This window comes from Phytophthora cinnamomi (genome assembly GCF_018691715.1).
Source record: "Phytophthora cinnamomi strain GKB4 chromosome Unknown Contig27, whole genome shotgun sequence".
Classification (NCBI taxonomy): domain Eukaryota; phylum Oomycota; class Peronosporomycetes; order Peronosporales; family Peronosporaceae; genus Phytophthora; species Phytophthora cinnamomi.
The window spans coordinates 954,496-978,752 of record NW_027150960.1 but is presented as its reverse complement, the minus strand read 5'-3'; the positions used below and the strand labels follow the sequence as shown (position 1 = coordinate 978,752).

The following is a 24,257-nucleotide window of genomic DNA, read 5'->3' as shown; positions in this document are numbered from 1 at the left end:
TTCGCTTTGACGAGCCTGAAAACAACGGTGACAATGGTGCAGATCGGCGCGGTCGGCGTGAAACTATCCTCCTCATCCGCGAGTGAAACTGCGGTAAATGGGTCGTCTTCCCCGTCAAGCAATTGCACTAGTGGCTCGAGCACTGGAAGTGCTTCAACCCCTGTTCCAACACCAATACCCACGCCCACACCCAACAACAACACCAACGCCAATGCCGACTCCGACACCCTCCAGAGTACACGTATCGACAGTCTTGGCTCTCGACTGGTACACTGGTCGCAATATGAGGGGCATCGCCGTGGCTTCGAACGAGCGGATCTAGGTCACCACGTACGTACCAGGTTAGGGCCCACTTCGTTCAGTGAAACTCAAACCTGGACCGATGGTCCCGGTGCGAGATCTTCCTTCTACAATCCCATGTTCATTACCGCAGCTTCTGACAACGTATTTTACGCGACTGACGAAGTAGGGGAAAGGTATACAACATTTAAGTAGGGGAAAAAGTTTGGTCTCGTTGCTTTTTCGAAGCTAAACTTACGCGAAGACTACATACTGATGAGTATTGACTTGCTTGGGACGAGGCCAAGCTTGGGATCAGCAACGAACTCGGAAAACACTTTGCTTTTGGGAACTCGGCAGCAAAGAGCGCCTGCCATGGCTGAAGCGACCAAGACGACAGAGATGACCGGGAAGGCGACTTTTACCTCGCAGCGTGGCGCTGTATTCCGCTTTTCGGTGACTCCAGCGAGGATCTGGCTGGAGCAACAGGCAACGAAGCAGCAATGGTGAGAGGGATAGTTCTGTATGGTGTTGTGGCGAAGGGAGAAGGTTAACTCGTAGGCTGTTCAAATTCTAGGCAATGCTCCGTGTCGTCCGTGAATGACTTCGCTCTCAAGGGCGCCGGGATCCCACACGCTATCGTGATGGATTATCTTGCGGTAAGCTATCTGGTCCACGAAAATTTACCCTAGACGGCCGATCTAACGGTTTTATTGGCACACCTGTTGCTGCAGATGAGTCTTGGATGCTCGGCGCCGAGTTCAGACACGGACTACGAGGTGGATCTGATCCCCATGAGCGAAGGTCGCATGCGTCTCGACTTTTTGCTCAAGTTTTCGATCGCTGACGTCGTGTGGAAGCCGGAGTACCAGTTCGTGCTGCAACCGATCGAAGTCACGGAGACGCAGATGCTGACGGCCAAATTGCGAGATGCCAACGACAGTTTGGAGCGTCTCCACGCTATTGTCCCCGCTTGGGTGGTGGGGGAGGGTGCGCACCCCACACCTCGAAACGAAGCAGCGATGCAAATCGTTGCTTTGAGAGGCACTCAGTCGTGGCTGTACCTGTGCACCTTGACCAGGCGTGTCCTGGAGCACTCTGACACGCATGTCGAAACTGTTGTGGCATGGAGTACCGCTGCCGTCCACAAGTCAAGCGACGTCGTGATGAAATGTTGGACGGTCGTCCGGGAGACTGTGGCGCAAGCTACTGGGATGGTCCACCAGCTCGTGTTGGACCAATACGCCACAACGACGGACAAGTGAGCAGCACACTCACGCCTCACTGAAAGGGGGCCTCCTACTTGCTAACTTTTTTCTGTCCGCCCGCACAGCTCGTCTTCAATACACAATTTAGTCACTCAAAACCACCCTTGCCGCGATTTACACAACATTCGGAGCTCACTACCGTCGGCTGCTTAAGACACACCGACAAGTCGAAACAAAAGAACTTCACAAGCATTCACAAAAATTTGCAACATCCAGTTTCTTCGGAGAGTTCCAACGAAGAAACCACGATATATTCGAGTACGTCATGTTCAGCTACATCTCACCCATCGGACTTGCATCGTATTCCAGACACTGATCGAATAATACGCGCCAAGAAGATAGCACTACTACTTAGCAAATTGAGAAGACCACTAATCGGTAATCGACCATTCTTCTTCTTCTCTGCGACGTCTGAGACGAGTGAGGTTGACCATCTGACACTGGTTTTTGTGAGAAAATTCTAACAGTTGCCCAAAAGGATGTCGGAGAACAATGGTGTCGCGCCACCAACTCTTTCTTACCTTCCCGGGTCTTCGTTCTTTTGCCGCATTATTGATCGAGATGGTGAATTCGATATTGCACTCTTCGATCAAGCAACGGAAAGAACTAGGTGCGTGTAGTTTGTGTGATTTTCAGTGTGTAAGGCGGAATTCCTCATGGTGTTATATTTTCATAAACTGCATGCAGAGTTTCAATTGAGCTGGTGATCTATATCCTTGTAGTTCGGATGTGGGTGCACATAGGAAAACATTGTGCTCGATATGGCTGAGCAATCGGAACAATTTGTCGTCCTGCAGCTTGTCTGAGATTTGGGATGGAGGAATGCTACATGTACTGGAATCCCTCTTTGTATTTCGTGCTTGAACCAGTCGATGCGGAGCGGTGTGAAAAGATCGAGCTACGAGCCAGCGTGGAAGCATTGAAGGTGGAGCTGAACAAACGCTTACAACTACTGCTTCTGCAGCAGTCAATACCTACCCAAGTCACCAACGCAAGGGGATATTTTTGCTTTTCAGTGTTGCAGATATCTCAATGGCACCAGGGATTTACGGTACTGCCATTTGTCCCTTATTACTGAAGTAGTTCGGAGGAAGGATTCACGGGCCTCAGGTGGTTGCGCGGAAGCCGCAGCAAATACAGTGACAATTCCTGTCACTCAAGCACTCGGCTTTACTTCTACTGGCATCGCCGCCAACTCAGCTGGAGCAAGGATGATGTCCCGTTTTGCAGAATATTGGTGCCACTGCTGCTGTCCCTTTAGCCACGGTAGCAGTCCCCGCAGCAATAGGTGGGATTTTCAACGGTCTGCAAAAAGACAAGATCGAATTTTTGCAAGTGCGCACGATCAGCGTGATATAGATGAAAGATACTGGATTATCGCTATCGACCAGGGCCCTGGTAACGCGTGCTCCGGTACACCAATACGCAAACAAGTCAGGCGCGGCATTCTCCTTGCGTTGGCGTTCCTCTAAAAGCTTGGATCGAGCTGCACACCGAAAAGGGCGACAGTGCCGTTCAGATCCAAAGTCTCCTCGCCTCTACAATTGAAGTTGAAGTGGTCTCTTGGTATCCATCTGGGTGGCGTCGAGCATGACTCAGACTGCAACGCCGCCACAGCCAATTCGTGTAGCCAAAATATTGTCGAGACGAATGGCTTTGAAGCCAGCAACTTCCTGTCGATCGGGATCCATGTGATATGCATCTATGGTGGTAGATCAAAGTTCATGTAATCCACGACGCTGCTTGATGGTGTGATTCCCCTCGGGCTTGCATGACCTTCGCACAATCAATCGGCATCGACAAAGATGTGCATACTGCTACACGACGCCCGGACTACGAGTCGTGGTCCACGACACGTGGGCAGGTTTCCTTCACTCTCGATTCCGCCGTGGAAGCCGCACCACTTTCTCCATTATGTGGTCCTTCCTCTCTAGCAGCTCGACGAGTCTGCATCGCGCGGCGGAGTTCCCGCTGCAGGCTCTGCAAGAAGCCATCACAACTCAGGACGAAGCAAAAGTCTGGGAAGTGCTCCGCAAGCAGCGCATCCGCGACGAACTCGCTCAGAGCACCACAACCCACAAGGTTCCAAACGACCCGCAGCAGCAGAAGTACAACGTCTTTACGTGCGTCGAAGCGGCCGTGCACCGCAACATGCCCCAGGTCGTGCTGGCAATGTGCCGATTCAACGCCGCCGACGTTCGACTCGCAACGTGGTACGCGATCTACCGCCGCAAGAAGACCAAGCAGTATCAACCTCAGCTGAAAGTCTCAAGTGAACTCGTCGCCCTCGCTCGAGCACAGCGTCGTGTTTGGCTCTGGGATCGAATTGGAGCCTTTTTACTGCTCCGACAGTGCAAAACACCTCATAGCAGAGCTAGTCGGCGACAAGACGGAGAAGTGAACGCTGTACACCCCGTCGCTACCATCCCAGACGAAGCCTTCAAGATCATTTTGAGCTTCGTCGACCTCCACGAAAGCAGAGAAGCTCGGATCCTGCAGTTCCTCATCGAAGCGCGGCCCTGTCCAACCTGCTCCAGACTGTGCATCCCAGGCCATTGCAAGGCCAAACGACTGCGCAAGATGGAACGGCGAGCCTCACGACGGCTAAGCCGGTCATGAACTACTACCCCCTAAATTATTATAAACCCCTTGTCAACGATAGTGATTCTCAGTACAACCCATTCATATCCCTACGTAACCTTATCCAGATAATAATATAACCACTGTAACCTTATAGACAGAAGTTTCTAAACAGTCATTTTTGAACTTGCGGCGACCGATGCGATGCCGCCGCCCTGCAGCCCCCGATGCCTCGAGTGTCTCCCGCTTCCATGAGGCTCTCCGCCACGGCCGCGTGGACGCCGCGCGTCGCCTGGTCCACCAAAACCCATCACTGGCCAACGCGCGCTCGCCGGCGAGTCCCCGCGTGACGTCGCTCATGGTCTCCGCCGCGACCACATTCCCCCCATTAAAGAATATTCTAATTCTAGTAAAACTCCTACTTGCCAAGGGAGCCTCGCTCCGGACCAAGGACGACCATCGACGCACTGTTCTAATGACAGTTTGTGCCTCCGGGGCGCACCCAAATGTGCTCAAGTGCTTGTTGGAGCACGACGGTATCAACTCAAATCATAGAATTTTACTATGGAGTGACCAAGATGCCAAAGGTCGAACGGCGCTCGCACTCGCGTGTTTAAATGGCCACGGACGCCTGGCGTCCTTTATTTTGGACCTTTTGGGCCCGGACGAGGCAGTTGGGATCAATACGCCGCTGCACGCCCTCCATTTTGCCATCAAGAGCAGAGACGAACGGTGTGTGTTGGGTTTACTACGTAATAGAAAGTTGCGCTGGGTGATCCGAGAGAGCCGACGAGAGGAGAAGCTGGTGGTTCATGGGGAGTGGAACCAGACTCAAAGTCAGAGAGAGGAAGGAGATGGTGTTGAAGAGGTGGCGGTCTCCAGTTGTGTCGCTGCTGCGGTGAAGCTGGAGATGGTTCGCGTGGTGACGGAGATGCATCGACTAAATCGACGATGTGTGGGTCATGCCACGTGGTTAGCGCTGTGTAATGAAGAAACCACCTGCAGACGAGAGAAGGCGACGGTGGTGCAGAGCTTCGCAAGAGCTAGACGCGAATTTGAGGAAATTGCAGACCTCCATCGACGAGACTGCATTTGGGAGCGCGTCCAGCTTGTGTTCTTGGTGCGATGCGCTTCGGAGATGTACGGGCAATTCAGAGCAAGGCGGCGGCTAAATATTGTGGCAGAACTGCCTGACAGTTTGTTTCGGATCGTGGTGGAGTTTCTCAAGCCGCGGTTTGACGATGCCGAGGAGGCGCAGAAGGAGCGGTTCAAGACCGTGTTGGATTTGTCGTCGTGGTAACTTCGCGGTGTTTCAGTTGACAATTCATATTAGCGCGGGGTATTTGGATAAGCGATCCTTCAACATGTTTGATCGAGGGCTGGCGATTTTTCTTGCATCCGTACCTGCTGTAAACATTTCCCCTTTGTTTGGCGGCGAGGAAACACGACTCACGGGCACCATAATATTTCTAAAAGCGGCATTCGTGAGATTTCGAGGAGTCCTGGCGTGGGTCCATGTTGCGTCAGAGCTTCATGACGCACCAGTCAACGAATGGCGGCACAACACGCGATAACCGACGTCCCATCCAAGCTCGTGTGCTTACTACAGCGTTGAAGCAAACATTGCTGACTGAATTTGAGGCGATAGAAAAAAAAGGATTAGGTGGCGCCCCTTCTTTCTCGACCCTCGAGTGTTTATGGATCCCAGATTCCATCTCGCCCCAGCTTTTGTTGTCAGTTGCCAATTGTGTCAGAGGATAAATGCGGTACTGCAGTGTGATATTGACAGTCGCTATTGTTCTTGCAGTTACTACTGCTGTACCGACGACCGCGAGACCGTCGCGCTCACTCAGTGGTATTTCTTCCAAGAGGCTGTTAAGACCTGACAATGTGACGAATGGGGGCAAAAGCAACGGAGAAGAGAGGGCGATCACTATCCCTGGCTTGTCAATGGTGAAATGGATTAAGGACTCGATTACTATCGAGATATCAATGTTCAAGACATGGTACAGGAATCGCAAACAAGCCCAGGTGTGGATGAAGGAGGACAAGACACCAGACGAGGTTTTTAAGCTGCTTAAGCTTGATGAAGACCTGAACACGGTTTTGAACAGCCCAAAACTGACCACGTGGACATTCTTCCTGGTCAAGTACAACAAGAGAAACCCTCGGCCACAGACCCTGATTGAGACGCTTACTAAGTACTACGGAACGTTACCTGTGGCAAAGACACTTGAGACGGCGAGGCTGGATCCGAATGGTGCCACGTTTAGACTGGCCGACAGGCTGCAAGGGGACCAGTTATTGGGCTGGCAACAGAAGTGGCTATCCACGGATGTCGTGTTTGATATGCTGAGGCTCGGCGACGACAGCGCCGAAAAGGTTCTTTCGAATCCAGCGATGAGCGTTTGGGTTTATTACTTCACTCGGTCTAACCTCTACAACCCCGACCGGGAAGTAAGCATGATCACGAAGTTGAGGATGACCTACGACGACATCGCGTTGGCGAAGGCAACTGAAGCGGCCATGAAGGAGAAGCGATCAACTAATGCTATCAGGATTCTGCAAAAGGCGCAGTTCAAAACCTGGCTGTTTGAAGGAAAAGATCCTCCAAAAATCTTCAAAATGCTGGAGATCGAGACGACGAAGTGGTCGTACGACCTCAACGTGGATATCTACCGAGCCTATAAATTGTTCTACGAAGAGAATAAAAAGTAGTTCCCTGATGCGACAGAAATAAGGAGGGATTGGAATTTCACGTAACAACTGGAGACTTGATACAACATCTTTTCTTACCGAACTACTGACGCTTGGTTGGAGAATTCTTCAGCGCAGTCGCAACGTCCTCCAAGTTGCCCAAAAGCATCAGCAGTGGTGTCACAATATCCGTCGTGCTGTGCACGCTATTGATTTGAGCGTTCGCTTCGTCCCCTTCGATGCGCGCAACGAGTTGCTGTCCCAGGAGTTTATCTGTCAGAGGAGACCACCCCTCTTCGGTGATGAGGTGAGGGAACGCGCTACGTACGGTTTGATCTATTGTGGTGGCAGATCGTTTACTGACTGTCATCACTGCGTTTCCCTCGCCGTGTTCCAAACGTACAAGCTGGACATTCAAGTCTGGGAAACATACCCGGAGTCGCTCCCATTCTGCAAGCAGCGTTGCCACTGGGAACCCGGAATTGACAGCCACGTCTGCGGCCATATTTGCCTCCAGGAAGTTCTTGTGCATGTAATATTCATTGGAGACGGAAGCACAATCGTTGCTGAAGTCCGGACTGATCACCTAAGGCTCCAGCCCGTTGCGATAGAGAGAGTAGTATTCTGCCGTGACTTGTCATGACGTCGGTTGCGTCGGAATGCCCGATAGAACAAATTGGCGATGGAATTGCAACTTTCGGACCTCCTCTCGAAGCTGAGCGATGGCTTCCTCGCACGTTGTTTCCCATCCGTACAGTTTCTTCCGGTAGCGCTGCTCGTAAATGCGACGTTTCTTTCGGCTGATGATGCGTTTGCGCTCAGCAACACTCAGCGGACTGGTTGGGCGGTCAATAGCCGGTGCGCTAGCGAGAATTTTTGACTCGTTGAGTAGTTCTGGGGAGCTTCACTAGTTCGTCCACTTGAGTACTACTTCGGGTAGTACCTATGAGACTTCCGGGCCTCTGTTTCTTCTGAAATGGACCGCACGCTAGATCATTGACGACGTTACTCTCGGGGGCCCATGTTTGCGCTTGGCGCTACAATACGCTGAACTCACGTGCTGCAGCACCTCTCCGATGGCGGCATCTCCTACTCGTTCAATGTTGGGCGGGTAGAGGGTGCTGGTATTCGTCGCTAATGGCGGGTTTGGCCTGAACTGGACGAGTCGCCTTGTAGAATGAAGTCTCTACTCAGCATATAACAGTAAATGCTTGTGTGATCACGCGTAGATTGCGACTGATGACGTTAGATTGCGGTTTGCTTATGCAGGCAGCAGCCCAAATGCATCATGCCACGACCGCATGATGTAGTGGAGTCGATGGCGGAAGGCTTTCTCAAGCATTGAGTCCATATTTACTGGTTGAGAAACCTTTTTGGTCGGAAATGATGTAAAGTGTTTCGTAGATGACTTTGCTGTTCGGGATATACTGTATTTTACTGTATATTTACAACAACATTGACAAAGAAGTCGACGTGGCCGGACACGCCTCCTGCTGCTGAGATGAGTCCGAGGTTGCCTTAAAGGCGTCACTTTAGAGATTCGCGCTCTCTTTCCTGCGTCAGAAGGAAAATGTCAACTAATGTAACCACTTGAATTCCTAACTCTACTGCTGAATTGGTCAAAGTATCTCCCATCGGAGTCTAGCTATCGACACAATTGACGAATTACGGAGGGAGATATTCCATAGAGTGGATGCTCGAGCTTGAAGAATGCGTGCGCAAACGCCCCTTGAGCCGCGCATTGCTGGTAGTAATTGCCACACCAGCTCCCCTCGCTCTGCTTGTGCTCTAGAAAGCGGTCCGCTACAGGACCCTGGGGCTGTGTGGTATGTCAACCACGGCTTCTGGGTTCGTTTCGGTGTGTTATCAGGATCAACTGCGTATGAGACCGCAATGCACACTGAGGGGATGATTGACGGCGCCAAATTGCTGCCCTGACAAATCGTCAGATTTTGCGTCTGCGTAACAGTTTGCAGTGCTCTTGTAGCCGCGGGTCTTGCTGAAGCTTTGGTGTTTCCGATCCCTTTTAACTCGATAGCCTTCTCTATGCCACACGACCATGGGCGTAGCCCAGATAGCTTCAAACGCGTTCGTCGTGACAACTTTAATAGGTCGGTGTTGTAGTTAGAAAGAAAGTGATCACAGTGCGTTGAGACTTGCTACGGTGCAAATGTCGATTTATCCAGCGCACCAGGTTCTACTTCAGTATTTCAAGCTACAAATAATACGTGGGAGCTTCCTTGTGCTTTTATTACTTCCACTCATGAAGCTCGTTCTGAAGTACATGTTTGTGCGAACATTCGCATCGAAGGAGGATATGATTCCGGAAGGATACACTCTGAAAAGCGGGAGTTTTTCGACACAGTACAGGAACCCCGATGAGAAATGGGTACATTGTGTACGACTGGTACAAAATGGATGGATTCTCATGATTTGATTCTGGTGCATGAGTTAGACTCGCCTTCGACGTGTATCCATCTTTAGTCATGTACATGCACCTGAGAAAAGTGGACAGTGTCCATCATTTTCTAGCAAGGCGAGGTGCACAAAAAACATCACCACTTGATCTGGAGTCCTCTCAACCATCGAGCTCATTGTCCAATTCTCCAGTCGAAATGAAAGTGATTCAGGTGCTCGTCGTCGCCGCCTTGGCCATCTCCGGCATCTCCGCTGCAAACTCCACAACAACAGCAACGACCTCCACCGCTTCTTCTTCCTCCTCGGCCGTGACTTCATCCAGTACAAATGCAACCTCCTCAACGACTGCGTCGACCAACACCACCGGTTCTGCATCCACGACCAGCACCGCCTCATCCGCCTCAAAGGACTCTAGCTCGGACATTTTGACAAGTTCCGATTCGACCTCCGCACAGAGCAGCTCCGACTCTACCTCGGCGCAAAGCAGCTCTGGCTCGTCGTCAAGTTCCTTCTCGCTCTCGTCTACGGGCGGTGCAATCGCGCCTCGATCCGGCTCCGCGCTGTCAAGTTCGGATGCGATGCCTCAAGTATCCGCAGTCACGAGCACCGTCGCAGCCGTCGCTGTTGCAATCGGCGCCTACTTCGTGTAGGAACACAGTACATACCTCTACCTACCTACGTAAACTCCAACGCTCGTATCAACAAGACGTATATTTCTGCTGAGTTATATCATCGGCGCGAGGCATGCTCGTCCATGGAAGTGAATACTGTACAGGTTATTCCGTGCTTCTACGACCTCTAGTGCTGCCTTCGCCATGGGACAATGAATTGGTCAACCAAAGTTGCTGAGGAGGTGATCTTGCATTGACTGACGGAAGCTGCGCATTTTGTCGCCGATGGTCCTGAAGACCATTTGCTGTGCTTGTGCTGCATGTGCGGGAACATCGGGTGTCATCTCCGCCTTGTAAAAGTTTTTCATCACGCACGAACGCAGCGGGTCTTCAGGCGACGCCGAAATGACGGTCCAGTTGTAGTCTTCGAAGACGAATTGTCCCGTGCATAGAAACCACTTCGTTATTCCGACCAGGACGACACGGTCGCCCTCGTCATATCGACGGTAAGTCGTGAGCGAGTTGGCACCCAGCGAGCCTACGTGCAGCGCCGCAACGACATTGACGTCCAGTGGAGTCGGAGTTTTCCGACGTACCTGCGATTCCACAAACCTTTGAGCGAGGATCTACAAAAACAAAAAATCCTAAAGATGCACACGTACCGAGTGAAACGACTTGTCCGTGTCTCTCTTGCTGCTCGTCGTATACTGCCACACCTTATCTCCGACTGCTTGCAACATAACTCCCAATGCTTGAGCCGAGCACGCCACGGGCGTGATCACGCTCAAGTGGATGCAGTTGCTCTGCATCAATTGCCAGCGAAAGGAGACCTTCGTGTCGCTCTCCACGACAGGGAAGACCGCGTCGGTGTCGAGCCGCAGCCAGTCCAACTTGTTGCACATTTCCTCCAGCAACGCGTCGCCGAAGCTGGCGTTACGTGGAGGTCGGTCGACCTTGGGCTGGAGTTGGAGCACGAAGTCCAGACCCTCAAGTGGCTGCGTCTTTTGCAAGGCTTTCAGAATCTGTTCTCGGAGCTGCTGATCAACAGCCTGCTGCTCCGCGAGCATGACCTTCAGCTCCTGATTGGTCTTTTCTGCGCGCCAGCGTAGCTCGCGCTGGGCGATCGCCACGCTCCGCCACTGAGTCGCGGACGCATGTGCATCGACCACTGCAGCGCCGTCTACTGATACTGGTACCGGTAAGAAATTCAGTACCCGCGTCGCTCGCAGTTGAGACAACTGGTCGCCCAAGGCTTCCGCCTCCAGGCGGAGCGTCTGCAGCTCACGTCTCTTTCGGCGCACGAGGACCGTCGTGTAAGGCTCCCCACTGGGCGTTCGGGGTCTGCTCTTCCGACTCGGCGCCATTGAGCTCTTGGTCATGGTGACTCGGACTGACTCTTCTGATGCTTTAGTACCAAAACCGGTACGATTATATCATAACCGGTATGCCGGCCTTTGAGTTTTTTATTTGAGTGACCGAGGCGGTTCCCGAGCGCGAGATCTGATTCCAAAACCTCAAACACTCGCGACGCGGTCGCCAGGAACTCGGACGTCACTTTGACTCACGGTTAACGCCATGATTTTCGCGCCCCATATCTGAATGCAGGTTTACGTTGAGATTTTCTCGAGCGTGTCCGCAGTGGGGATATCGAGGGCGTGCTTGACCTACTGAAGGTGGAACTTCAAATAAATCGATAGTATTGATTCACGCTCGCAACGAAGACCGAGCAACTTCACTCATGATCGCGACGACCCTCTCAGATGCGTACCAGTCGGTATCAAGCACTGCGGATGATCGTGCTGTACATGAAAGAAGGAGCATTCCTCGGCTCCCACGACTGCCACCGGATGTATGCTCTGCTTTATGCATGCAAGCATGGGGCTGACCTCGCGGTAGTTGAAACTCTTCTCCAGTGGAATCGTCGTAAGGGAGGCATGAAATTCCGCTGGCATGACTGTGATATTCAAGGGAGAACTGCACCTCGGCGCAAAGCAGCTCTGGCTCGTCGTCAAGTCCCTTCCTCCTCTTGTCTACGGGCGGTGCAATCGCGCCTCGATCCGGCTCCGCGCTGTCAAGTTCGGATGCGATGCCTCAAGTATCCGCAGTCACGAGCACCGTCGCAGCCGTCGCTGTTGCAATCGGCGCCTACTTCGTGTAGGAACACAGTACATACCTCTACCTACCTACGTAAACTCCAACGCTCGTATCAACAAGACGTATATTTCTGCTAAGTTATATCATCGGCGCGGGGCATGCTCGTCAATGGAAGTGAATACTGTACAGGTTATTCCGTGCTTCTACGACCTCTAGTGCTGCCTTCGCCATGGGACAATGAATTGGTCAACCAAAGTTACTGAGGAGGTGATCTTGGATTGACTGACAGAAGCTGCGCATTTTGTCGCCGATGGTCCTGAAGACCATTTGCTGTGCTTGTGCTGCATGTGCGGGAACATCGGGTGTCATCTCCGACTTGTAAAAGTTTTTCATCACGCACGAACGCAGTGGGTCTTCAGGCGACGTCGAAATGACGGTCCAGTTGTAGTCTTCGAAGACGAATTGTCCCGTGGATAGAAACCACTTCGTTATTCCGACTTGGACGACTCGGTCGCCCTCGTCGTATCGACGGTAAGTCGTGACTGAGTTGGCACCCAGCGAGCCTTCGTGTAGCGATGCGACGACGTTGACGTCCAGTGGAGTCGGAGTTTTCCGACGTACCTGCGATTCCACAAACCTTTGAGCGAGGATCTACAAAAACAAAAAATCCTAAAGATGCACACGTACCGAGTGAAACGACTTGTCCGTGTCTCTCTTGCTGCTCGTCGTATACTGCCACACCTTATCTCCGACTGCTTGCAACATAACTCCCAATGCTTGGGCCGAGCACGCCACAGGCGTGATCAAGCTCAAGTGGATGCAGTTGCTCTCGGGCATCAATTGCCAGCGAAAGGAGACCTTCGTGTCCCTCTCCACGACAGGGAAGACCACATCGGTATCGAGCCGCAGCCAGTCCAACCTGCTGCACATTTCCTCCAGCAACGCGTCGCCGAAGCTGGCTTCACGTGGCGGTCGGTCGACCTTGGGCTGGAGTTGGAGCACGAAGTCCAGGCCCTCAAGCGGTTGCGTCTTTTGCAAAATTCTCAGAATCTGCGCTCGGAGCTGCTGTTGCTCCGCCAGCATGACCTTCAGCTCCCGGTTGGTCTTTTCTGCGCGCCAGCGTAGCTCGCGCTGCGTGGTCGCCACGCTTCGCCACTGAGTCGCTCCGTCTAGTACCGGTAGTGACAGTTGCCGCGCCGCTCGCAGTTGAGACAACTGAGCGCCCAAGACTTCCGTCTCCAGGCGGAGCGTCTGCAGCTCGCGTCTCTTTCGACGCAAGAGGGACGTCGTGTAGGGCTCCCCACTGGGCGTTCGGGGCCTGCTCTTCGGTCTCGGCGTCGTAGTGCTCATGGTCATGGTGACTCGGACTGACTCTTCACAGGTCGAAAAACTGTCGTTACCGGTAGCAGCAGAAGTCGCAGTACCGTTGTTAAGTAGCTGTGTTCCTACCGGTATACGTCGGTAACGAGGGAGAGAGAGGTCAAGACCAGTGTTACCGGTTTTCTAGTGTGTTGTGCACCCGAACTAGGTAATGAGTCCTGGAATAGGTTAGGTATCACTACAAACCGTGGTCAGCTCGATGTCTGTTGATATCGCTGGACCAAAACCACACCTACCAAACAGTCAAGTAGCCCTGATACTGCACCACCAGAGGTAAATAAACCATCTACTGCAGACTAGGTGGTTACTTCGGGAACCAAAACTCTGCTACAAATGGGAGAGATTCTGGAAATTGTGTCGATAACGAAGTGGACTTTTTTTTAAAGTATGTTACGCCTGAAGGTGGACGGTGGACGTCTATTTGGGTCTACAAGAGGGAGACTCTGACGGTCACGAGGGCGGTGGCAGCCAGAACCAAGTTGGTAGCGAGTGTAGTCGCCGAGTTGGAACCGGAACTGGACTTGGACACACTCTTGCTGTTTGACGAGATGGACACTTCGGTGGTCGTCGGAGGACTTGTTGTGGACTGGTACTGGTCGGCATAGGAGCTGGACGTGGGTGTTGACGCGCTGGAGGAGCTGATGAGCGAGGAGGGAGTCCCGCTCGAGCTGGCCGAGGCATCCAGGGACACGCTGACGGACGCGTCCGTGGAGGATGAGGACACCTCGGTGGCGGCGGTGGACGAGCTGAGCTATCAGGGCTGGAGCGCTGGAGTTTGACGACGGCGAGGCGGAGAGCACCTCGGTGGCGAGAGTTGCAGATGGGGTGGTGTCGGAGCTGGAAGACGCATCGAGAGAGAAGGACGAGTCGCCGGCGGCTACTGACCCGGAGCTAGAGGTGGACGAGCCGCGAGCGCTGGTGCTGGCGACTGTCACCGCGAGAAACAGAAGCTGGAAGACCTTCATGGAGATTAAATGAGGTGGAGGAGGACGAGGCATCGTATCCGAACTTGACAGAGCGGAGCCGGATCGAGGCCCGATTGCACCGACCGTAGACGAGAGCGAGAAGGAACTTGGCGACGAGACAGAGCCGAGGTGGATGTAGCGTGGGCCTGCGAGGCGCACGTCCGATCCCGCACCGCTACGCACGAGCAAGCGGGCGACATCGAAGCCGGCTTCTGGTGAAGCTGTGGTCGACGCCCGCACGGGTAAGAAGAAGGTGTGGAAGCGCGCCACGGTGGCATCGACTGCGGGGACACCAAGGAAGCCCACGGGTGACAGCGGCCGCGACTCCGACTCCGACCTGGAGGACAAGCCGCCGGCTCCACCTGCGAAGAGGCCGAAGAGGACGGTGGCCTCGGCGAAGACCAAGCAAGCCAAGGCGGTGGCGGTCGCGAAGCGTCCGGTGGCTACGTCGAGGTCCGGCGGCGGGTTCGACCTACACGAGTTCATGGCATCGTTTTCGCCCGGTACCACAGTCGAAGAGAGCGCCGCGACCAAGGACCCCGCGGCTCAGGCCTGTGCAATCACGCAGGGAGTTGTAGGCCAGGACGACCATGCTGTTCCCGCTCAAGTGCAAGCCCTGCAAGCCGAGATCGAACGGCTCCGTGCGCTGGTAGCCCGGCAGGGCGTTGGCCAGTTACCAGTGGTCCCCGCCCTAACCATGCATGCAAGTCCGGCGGCTCCCACTGCCCCCGAACAGCAAGGGCGAGATGCCGCCAGCGGAGGTGTGCTACCTCACGACGGCAAGCTTCCCGGACGGGGCGAAGAAGGCCAAAGGCGACTACAATCCTCCGCAAGCCCACCCGCTGGCCGCGAGTCGTATGTTCCGTGCCTTTGGCACGGAGAAAGGTAAACCCCTGTCTGCGATGTCGTTTGTGTTGTGATTGCGAGAGCTCGAGTCGACCAAGTTCCGAACGACGCCGGCGATCCTGATGGCGATCTTCAGCGGACGCCTCGGGTCGCGCGGCCTCACGATCATGCACTTCAAGGAATCGTCGGAAATGACGACGCTGGAGGACGGCTCCACGAACGCGAACTTCTCAAGCGACTTCAGCCCGTCGGCCTCGCTACCTCCTACATCGATCAAGTGCGCCAGCTACGAGGACATTCTGGATGCTCTCCACGGTCTGGCCTCCCTCGGACAGGAGGTGTGGTATGACCACATGCGCAAGCTCACGTCAAGACTTCGCAACTTCGTGGCCAAGAACAAGTCGGCTGATCCTGAGAACACGCCTGCGCGGGTCCGGCTGACGCTACTCTACGTGAACAAGTTCATCGGGGCGGCACTTGGCTTCATGCAGCTGGACGACCCGCAGTGGTGGAGCGGATTCTGCGAGGCTCTGCGCGCTATCGACTACCAGTCGCCAGTATGGACGATGGCGCTAGTGAGCGCTATGTCCCAGTCCAAGCGCGAAGATGGCCAAGACCCTGCGACCAAGAGCCGACGCGACTCAGGTCACCGAGATCCAGCGAGACGCCCTGCTATCCCCGACGCCATCCGGCGCCTGATCCCGATCAACCGCCGTGGCCAAGAACCGTGTCTGCTTCACGTAGCCGGACTACCGTGCTCAGGTGGCACTCGCGAGCGTTGTGGAAACCCACGCCGCGTGCACGACTGGCCCGAGCGTCTCCCTGCTCGCCTTCAAGACTGGGTCGAGCGTACCTACGGATCGCGCAGCACCCAGCCAGAAGATCGCCGCTGAAGGGGCCGTACGGATGGCAGCTCGACATCCCCACGGTCCGAGTCGCAGGTTAAGCAGTTTAATACATCAAGCACTGCTGCCATACTGCATCCGAGCACTGAAGTTGAACCGCCAGAGATGGCGGCGACCGCGGCCAGCACAAAGCGCGGGGAGGCGGACAGGGTGGGAGCGAAGCGGCGGGGGAGGAAATCGGCGCGCGAGCGGAAAATTTTCCGCGAGACCGTCTGTTTTCCTAATCGCTCAGCCCCGCCCGACGCCAAAACACCGTGTCTACCGGGGAGTCAGGAGGACTGTACCGGCACCGGCATCGCCCAGACGGGTATTTTGACCTTACGGTCCGGGTTGGCCATACAGCCACCCACACCTCAGACTATACAGTCCGGGTTGACCATACAGTCACCCACGGCCATACAGCCAGTACCGGCCATACAGTCGGTACATTCAATTCAGCATATGCGTAGAGCGTCAGCTCTGACTACACTGCAAGATGTTTCGTGTGTACCACTTCATGAAAGCGAGCTGAACTCTGCTACAGAATCAGTATCACGGACAGTCACGTCGCTGGGATCGGTGTACCAGTCTTCGAGCCGCAGCGTCAAGTTCCCCACCGAAGAAGAAGACCGGTTGCGTACTGGAACTGCACCACGACCAAGCTACCTGCGCCCGGTCATTAGCGTCAAGGCCGCAGCAGCGATGTACTCGAACGCTCGTGAAAGAAGCAATCTATTGCGCGTTACTCGCAGAGCCACTCTGGCTCAGGCAATGGAGAAATTGGGCGTTACGCTGCCTCCGGACAACTACCCGCTGTCGCGACCGGGAGTGGCAGGGCCCGTGTTTCTTCTTGATACTCCGCTGCGGAAGGCACTATCGGAGTATGCACGGCGGTCGGGCGCCTCCCTTCCAACTTTTGTCGAAATGGTGCGCGGGCAGACGGTAACGACTACCGACCAAACAAAAGCTTGGTGCCAGCTGTGCTGAACGAAGTGTGCAGGGGCTACGAACATTTGGAAGCGCTCCAGAAGATCGTTCATTGTGATGTTGAAGTCCGGTTAAGCAAGACGCCTCCGCGGCAGGTACAACGGCCACCAAACCACGGGTCGGCGAGAGACCGTCTCAATGTGCTCCGCAAGAACATCCGCACGGAGCAGGACGCAGGGCGATGGTGCTCGATCGGGACCTCCTCAAGCGATGGCCCGAGATAATCATCAGCCCCTTCGGAGTGGTCGACAAGGGTGGCGAGGACACCAATGTTACAGGTCGAACGATTCACGATCTGTCGTACCCCGAAGGCACCTCCATCAACGACTGTATGGACCAGGACAGCATCGTTAAGCCGGTGTATACACATTGCGACGCGGTGGCAACCGAGGTCCTGAAGTCCAAGCGCGCCCACCCGAATGCTCTTGTCTGTGTGATGGCTGATGACGTAGCCTCTGCTTTTCGAAACATCAGCATCCACAGCAACAGCGTGTATCTTTTCGCCGGGCACATCGAGGAGGACGATGTCATCGTGATCGAGCTCGCAGCGCCATTTGGCTGGACCGGGTCCCCGGGGTTTTACGAAATTGCTGGTGGTGCCGTCGCTTACGTGCGCGGTTCTCACACCACTGACACGTTCCCGGATGGTTTCTTCAATTATCACTGGGTTGATGGTCACATCAATGTGGCTGCGGACATTGGGACATCCTGTGATGACGCGAATCGGCCGCTAAGGTATGCCATGGTAGCGGTCCTGGGTGCTGACGCTATTAACGCTATGAAGTTCACCGATTGGAACACACGACAACGCGTTCTGGGCCTCGTATTCGACTCTGTGGCGGAAACGGTGTCTATGCCACCAGAGAAGATACTCAAGGCACGGGAAATTGTGGCGGGCGCTTTCTTCGCTTCGTCGCTCTCAAGGCAGGCCTATCGGTCGCTGATGGGTAGTCTTCGGCATGTAGCAACATGCATCCGTGCTGCACGGCCGTTTCTCCAGCGCCTGCGCCAGCGCGAAAGTCATTTACATCGTTTTCAGCATGTCGCGGTTACACCTGACATGCGACAGGATTTGCTATGGTGGTGGCGTGTGCTCCACACACCCCGGTTGAACGGTGTGCCGCTGGAATACTTCAACTCTCTCCCGGCACCGGATATTGAAGTTGACATGGACGCGTCAGATTACGGGCTCTGCGCGTTGGACATCTCCTCGCAGATGGCTCTCACTTACCAGTTCACGGACAGCGAACGTGAGCTGATCGCAGCATTCGAGGATGGAGCGCCGAACGGGTTCGATATCAACTTCCGCGAATTACTTTCTTGCGCTTTCGCGGTCCACGCGTGGGGACGCCGTTGGGGCTGCGGGGTTCCTCGCAACGGACGCCATTGCCACGTCCTGTTTCGTATCGACAACACCTCTGCCGTCGCTTGGCGAAACAAGCTCGCCTCGCGAAACCCACGCGCCCAAGTGACTATCCGGCTCCTAAGCTGGTGGGAAACTTCGTTCCAGCTCCGGTTTTCAGCATCTCACGTGGCCAGGACCGACAACGAACGCGCAGACGCTGGCTCCCGCATCGCCGCTAACCCATCGTATGCAGCCAAATTTTCATCACTAACTCCCGGCTGGTCGCAGGTATCACCGACGGTGAATATTCACGGTCGGACCGACATTTGGCTGCGTATCTCCGAGCACACTCCGTTGCCGACTCCACGTTCGATCAATACAAGCGAGCGCTGACCAAGTGGACGACCTGGACGTCCCACCATGCTATAGCCCCCTCGCTTGAGGGCATGCCTCTCGCTATCCAAGTACATCACATCTCGGATTTTATTCTTCACGGCTTCCAGTACGGTTTCGGGTCCGGGGGGGCCATTCGCAGCGACTCGATAATGGCGGTCCTCCTCGGTGCTCGCCACTTCTTTGCGGCATCCGGTCATGACTTCCCAATTTCACACCCGTACATCCGTATGCTGCTCAAAGGAATCAGCCGCCTCGACTCACCACCGCGCCGAAAAACACCAGTGTCGATCGAGCTTCTTGATGCGTGCTTCCGCAGCCTCGCGATGACTGAACCATTTGAGCAAGCCCTATGGAGGGTCATGTGCTTAACGTTCTTTTTCTTCCTGAGGCGATCGGAAATCGTAGCAATTGCCGGAGGTTCCTTCAAGTGGTTTGCCGTTCGAGCTCAAGGCATCGCAGTTCTAGACGTGGAAGGTCGGCCAACATTGACTCCTTCGAAGGCACAATCGGTGTGTATACGCTTGATCGGTTCCAAGACCAATCAAGGCGGCTCCTCCACAACACGCATGCTGTCGCGTTCTGGGCACCCATTCCTGTGTCCCGTGTTTGGTGCTTTGATCCTGCTCCGAGTCCGTAAAAACCTGCCCACCGACATACCGGCCGCAGTGTACCTGGACCGCCGCGGAAAGCCGGCCTGCATTGCAACGGCCGACGTGGCAGAAGCTATCAAGCGAGCGGCTACGAGCACAGGTCAAGATCCGCGATGTTTCAGCTCGCATTCTCTTCGGTCCGGCGGGGCAACTCATATGTACAGATCTGGTACGGACGCCCTCACAATCCAGTTTCACGGCCGTTGTGTCTCCGATGCGTTTAAGACCTACACTAGGCTCTGCAAGGAGTCGGTGGTTGCCCTGGCGGCAAGCATGGTAGCAGGCCCACGGGGGGATTCGACGTTGCATTAGTGGGGCTGACGGCATGACCATTTGGGGGCACCGCTCTCCTCGTCCCTTATCGGACTGAGCTGATGGTCATTGCATAAGCTCCCATTAATGAAAAGTCGTTGAACCCCCATGTAGTGGAAAGTCGAGTTTCCATTAACCAAAAGCGTAATAGTATGGTTGGGCGATGGAGTTCGGTAACGACCGAGAATGGTGCTTAAGTAGGGCGACAGAGGTATTGGGCAACCGAGTTACGGTAACACGGTAAGGAGACTTACACCTGTTCCGCGAAACCTCTATTTGCAAACAGCGGGATCGATTTCCACTTGAACGAGGCATTCCGCAGTTTTGCTCGATTCACTGCAAGCGTTTGATAACTCACATATATCACCGTTAAATGGCACTGTGGAACATTGTTTCTGTTGCGACATACGGAAACATGGTGTATTACAATGGAGAGATCATGTGCCTCACATGCACTACAGCTGAAGAAGATAGTTGCATGACGTGAAGGCTACAGAATACACTGCATAGTATAACCATTGAACACATATTAGATGTAACTGAATCAAATACCTATTAGCTACTCCCACTTCAACACTGACTCCTCTCGCTTTTTTCTTTCAGAGCTGAGGGTTGTATTGAGTACTGTAAGGTAACGACCACGTAGAGACTCCTCTTTCTTCATCACACACTGCATTGTAACCGGCTTCTTTGCCTAATACAAAGTATTGCATGATCACCTTGAATACAGGTCATCTCCCTTCCGATCGCGGGATCGGAATCCTTCGTATTCCAACGGCCTACGGTCCGATTAACAGATTTCACAAGGAGAACGACTTGTTGGTAGCAATAGCGGTGGGCGCGGGCAACAAGCACCGACGCCTTGATTTTTATTTCGATTTTGTGTGTGGCTTAGCAGAATCTCGACTGCCTCAGTAGTTCCAACCGCGGGTGGCTGGAGTCCAAAATCTCCAACTGTAGCATCACTTTCTCAGCTTGCAGTTGAAGTCACATATTTCTCTTACCGAGACTCCTGCTCAACGGGTTCTCCATTACATCATTTCTGCAGTCTCCAGGTCTGCACTCACGCCGGGGGCCTTCATGTACGACGACGGGTATCGTCACTGACTCATCCAAGGCAATCTTTGGGCGTCATGGGCTTCGCTACGGGCTTCTCCTCGACGGGTCTTGTCACGGACTAAACCAGGGCGGCTTCTGTGTCACGCTCATATCCTTGGAGGGCTCCGACCCCCCCCTCCCCCGTCCCCGTCCCTTTGCCGCAACCCGGTGGTCCAGCTTCTAGTATAGGAGCATGGCCTAATTTTGATGTGGCTGTTGTAGCGAGTGTGTCATGGGTGAGCTTTCGTATCACTATTTTAACCAATCAGCTTTTTGTTCCAGGTTTTGATAAATATCCCTCGTAGCGAGAGGAGAAATTTCTAAACCTCCTAGTTATTCACTTTTCCTTTTGCTTCCTACTAAGCAATACAATTGGCAACAACAACTTACGGAAGTGCCAGCTTCCCCAACACTGTCTACCGTTTTCGTCTCGTGGACGTACTACAAATCGACTTTAGTGAACCAGCGTCAGAGGCAAGACAACTGAAGACGAGTCCGTCGCTGTAGCCGAAACCAGTGCGGTGGGTGTCCCGCTGCTCATTCCGGTGGTCGCGCCTCGAATCACGTCGATGTTTAATCGAGTGGACGAAAGCCCGTACTTAGTATGAAGAAAGCGTACGAGCTCGTGGCAAAGGTGACATGGAGCTCTACGAACGACTGAAGTAAACCGTTAAGAGCACTATTGCCGAAAAATTGCTGCGTGCTATATGCACCTATCGCTGGAGAGGCCTGTCCAAGGACGATGTGACGGACGACCGTATTATGTCGGAAGTCCAGGCTATTCTCCAGCGGGTGAAGAATGACACGCTCCCAGATGTTGATCATCTGTTCAGCATGAAGCTGCGGCTTGACATGTCTGAGTCGGATGTGAGCGAGCGTGTGCTTAAGTATTTCATGCAATGCAACCAACGCATTGAGGAGAACGACCTCGTAGTTTGTTTCGAGGGTGAGCAGGGCTCGAAAGAGGAGTGCAAGATTTGATCGAATCTTTGTCGCCACATGAGCTGAAGCTGGATGCGAAGAATGCAATTCGTTTCCAAGCACCGGCTGTACTCAAAGACGAATGCAAGTTGCATGATTTGATACTAGCGAAAGCTCTCGAGTAGGATCATGATTTCCTGCGTCGCAAGCGTGTCCGCTATAATGATCCATTCGCCAGGGCTGAAAACACACCTAGCCTGCAGGGTCGTATAGGCCCAACGAACACGCCTGGCAGTGGCCATCATGGACCACAAGAGACTCGCGGTGGCGGAGCAAATCGCGTAGTAAGAACGGCAACAAAGGCGCCGGCGGAAAAAGTGCGGCCGGTCGTGCCGAGAGATGGCTGTCTGAAGTGCGGTGGTGCGCATTACGTTGCGTCATGTCCTACGGCTACCCTAGAGGAAAAAGGAACTACCCCGAAAGTTTCATTCGAATCGCCCGGATAAAACGCGGATGAAGCGTATCAAGGAACGCCTTGGTGGTGTGCATACCATCAAAGTGAACGATGCCCTTGAGCTGCGCTACTGTGCAGACACTGGCTCTGACTGGTGTTTGATTAGTCGCAAAAACTTTGTGGAGCTCGCTCGGCTGTGCACTGGCGTGCAGGCGGAGACTTTGCAGAGGCCAGTCGTTGCCAAAGCCGTCGGCGGGCATGATGTGGAGGCTCGTGAGTCTGTTAAAATACATATCCGACTACATACCGCTTCAGGCCCTGTCGAACCGGCTGACCCTGTCACTTGCCTCATTAATAAAGAGAATGAGGACGAGTTCATTGTGGGCAATGATGTGTTGCTCTCGCTGGGTATTAATGTAAGCCGTCAGTTGGAACAACTGGCGGGCAACCGACTGGAGCAAGACGATGATCCTTTCGTCACTGAGGAAGATGCCCGATCTGGCCTCAGCGATGAAGCTGAGATTCGTGCAGGGGTAGACCTTCTAGTTGAGGCGGCACTGGAGAATGGATTTCCGGTGGAATCCATGGATGAACTAAGACGCATTGCATTGAAGCACGATATTTGGCGCCTAGTTTTGCGCGATGATCCGCCTGCAAATGTCCCGCCGTGCAAGCTGCGGTTAAAAGGCAATGCAAAGCCATTCCGATGCAAAGCACGTCAGTACGCACCACTACAGAGTCATTCCTCCGGGAGTTTAACAGGACATTGGTGGAACTGGGGTGGGTGTACAAAAACCCCAGTAGCAGGTGGGCGTGTGCTGCTCTACCGCTTCGGAAGCCGAAAGCGGATGAATTCCGCCAGGCTGACGATTACAAGCCTCTAAATGCAATGACTGAAGCAATTGCGGGTCTTATGCCTAATCTCAAGACGAAGCTAGAGAGGGCGCGAGGAAAAAAGCACTACGGTTTGTTTGAGTTTATCCGGAGTTTCTAGCAGCTTGCTGTCGCGGAGGAGAGCCGTGAAATGCTGTCCTACATGACGGATGAGCGCGTGTTCACGCCCACCAGTGTCATGCAAGGAAGTTGCGACTCAGCACTCCATTTTCAGGTGTCGATGGAGAATTGTTTTGCGGAACTGCTGCATGAATATTTACTCATCTGGATCGATGATTTACTACTATTTGCGGATACAATTGACGAGTACCTGTTGGTACTTGAGAAACTGTTTGACCTGGTACACCATTTTGGACTGAAGCTGATTTTGAAGAAGTATTCGCTCTACCAGCAATCAGTGACATGGTGTGGGAAAGTAATTGACCCAAAATGGTATTCGTCACGACCCGAAGCGGATCGAAGGCCTCACAACGATGCCACAGCCACGGACGGCGGGGCAACTTCAACAATTCATCTGGGCAACGAATTGGATGCGCGACTCCCTCATAGACTGTGCACGCGTCGTCCAGCCCCTACAGCAGTGTCTAGATGTGGCGTTGAAAGGAAAACGCAAGACAAAGCGTGTGGCATAGGGGATTACCGTAGATCTCACTGAAACAGAGGTGAACAGCTTCAACCAGGTGAAGACGCTGCTGCAGCAGTCTGCGCAGCTCGCATACCTCGTGATGGCGCGACGTTATGCCTGTTTGTAGATGCTAGCGACGAAGGATGGGCATCCATCCTCACGCAAATGGCCGTGTGGAAATCCGGAGTGACTGTCACGACCCAAGCTCACGAACTACTGATCTGCAAAGGTGGCACCTTCCATGGTGCTCAAAAACATTGGAGTGTGATAGAAAAGGAAGGTTATCTTATTGTTCTATCGTGCGAAGACCTGGACTACATAGTAATGAGGCCCGGTGGTTTCAAGGTCTTTTGTGACCACCGCAACCTCATCCATGTCTTCGCACCTGGCCAGGCAATTAAGAAACACGTTAGAGGAAAACTGCTTCGCTGGTCTGTCAAACTCATGGAATTTCGCTACACTATCGTACCTTTTGAAGGGACAAACAACTTACGGGCAGATTTGATTAGTCGGTGGGGAGGTACTCCTCCTGCAACTACGACTGCTTTCAAAC

At 53.7% G+C, this 24,257-nt stretch overlaps 6 protein-coding genes across 6 annotated transcripts; 4 read left to right on the top strand and 2 right to left on the bottom strand.

The window, feature by feature from the left end:
- Nucleotides 1–654: 654 nt before the first annotated feature.
- On the top strand, nucleotides 655–1,700 carry IUM83_04084 (uncharacterized protein; the record flags this gene model as incomplete). Its single annotated transcript, XM_067928126.1, has 4 exons — nucleotides 655–785; nucleotides 857–938; nucleotides 1,014–1,540; nucleotides 1,613–1,700. 4 exons carry the CDS (start codon nucleotides 655–657, stop codon nucleotides 1,698–1,700), a joined length of 828 nt encoding a protein of 275 aa, XP_067793755.1.
- Nucleotides 1,701–3,461: 1,761 nt separating this feature from the next.
- Nucleotides 3,462–4,166, top strand: IUM83_04083 (uncharacterized protein; the record flags this gene model as incomplete). Its single annotated transcript, XM_067928125.1, has 1 exon — nucleotides 3,462–4,166. The coding sequence occupies one exon, from the start codon at nucleotides 3,462–3,464 to the stop codon at nucleotides 4,164–4,166; it is 705 nt and encodes a 234-aa protein (XP_067793757.1).
- A 1,998-nt stretch (nucleotides 4,167–6,164) lies between these two features.
- Nucleotides 6,165–6,845, top strand: IUM83_04082 (Secreted RxLR effector peptide protein; the record flags this gene model as incomplete). Its single annotated transcript, XM_067928124.1, has 1 exon — nucleotides 6,165–6,845. The coding sequence occupies one exon, from the start codon at nucleotides 6,165–6,167 to the stop codon at nucleotides 6,843–6,845; it is 681 nt and encodes a 226-aa protein (XP_067793993.1).
- A 2,605-nt stretch (nucleotides 6,846–9,450) lies between these two features.
- IUM83_04081 (uncharacterized protein) lies at nucleotides 9,451–11,232 on the bottom strand (the record flags this gene model as incomplete). The annotated part of the gene is made up of 3 exons (XM_067928123.1): nucleotides 9,451–9,802; nucleotides 10,229–10,449; nucleotides 10,516–11,232. The coding sequence occupies 3 exons, from the start codon at nucleotides 11,230–11,232 to the stop codon at nucleotides 9,451–9,453; spliced, it is 1,290 nt and encodes a 429-aa protein (XP_067793759.1).
- Nucleotides 11,233–12,193: 961 nt separating this feature from the next.
- IUM83_04080 (uncharacterized protein) lies at nucleotides 12,194–13,303 on the bottom strand (the record flags this gene model as incomplete). The annotated part of the gene is made up of 2 exons (XM_067928122.1): nucleotides 12,194–12,568; nucleotides 12,635–13,303. 2 exons carry the CDS (start codon nucleotides 13,301–13,303, stop codon nucleotides 12,194–12,196), a joined length of 1,044 nt encoding a protein of 347 aa, XP_067793758.1.
- Nucleotides 13,304–13,968: 665 nt separating this feature from the next.
- IUM83_04079 (Serine/threonine-protein kinase Nek2) lies at nucleotides 13,969–16,031 on the top strand (the record flags this gene model as incomplete). The annotated part of the gene is made up of 4 exons (XM_067928121.1): nucleotides 13,969–14,064; nucleotides 14,432–14,933; nucleotides 15,001–15,147; nucleotides 15,220–16,031. 4 exons carry the CDS (start codon nucleotides 13,969–13,971, stop codon nucleotides 16,029–16,031), a joined length of 1,557 nt encoding a protein of 518 aa, XP_067793833.1.
- Nucleotides 16,032–24,257: the final 8,226 nt, after the last annotated feature.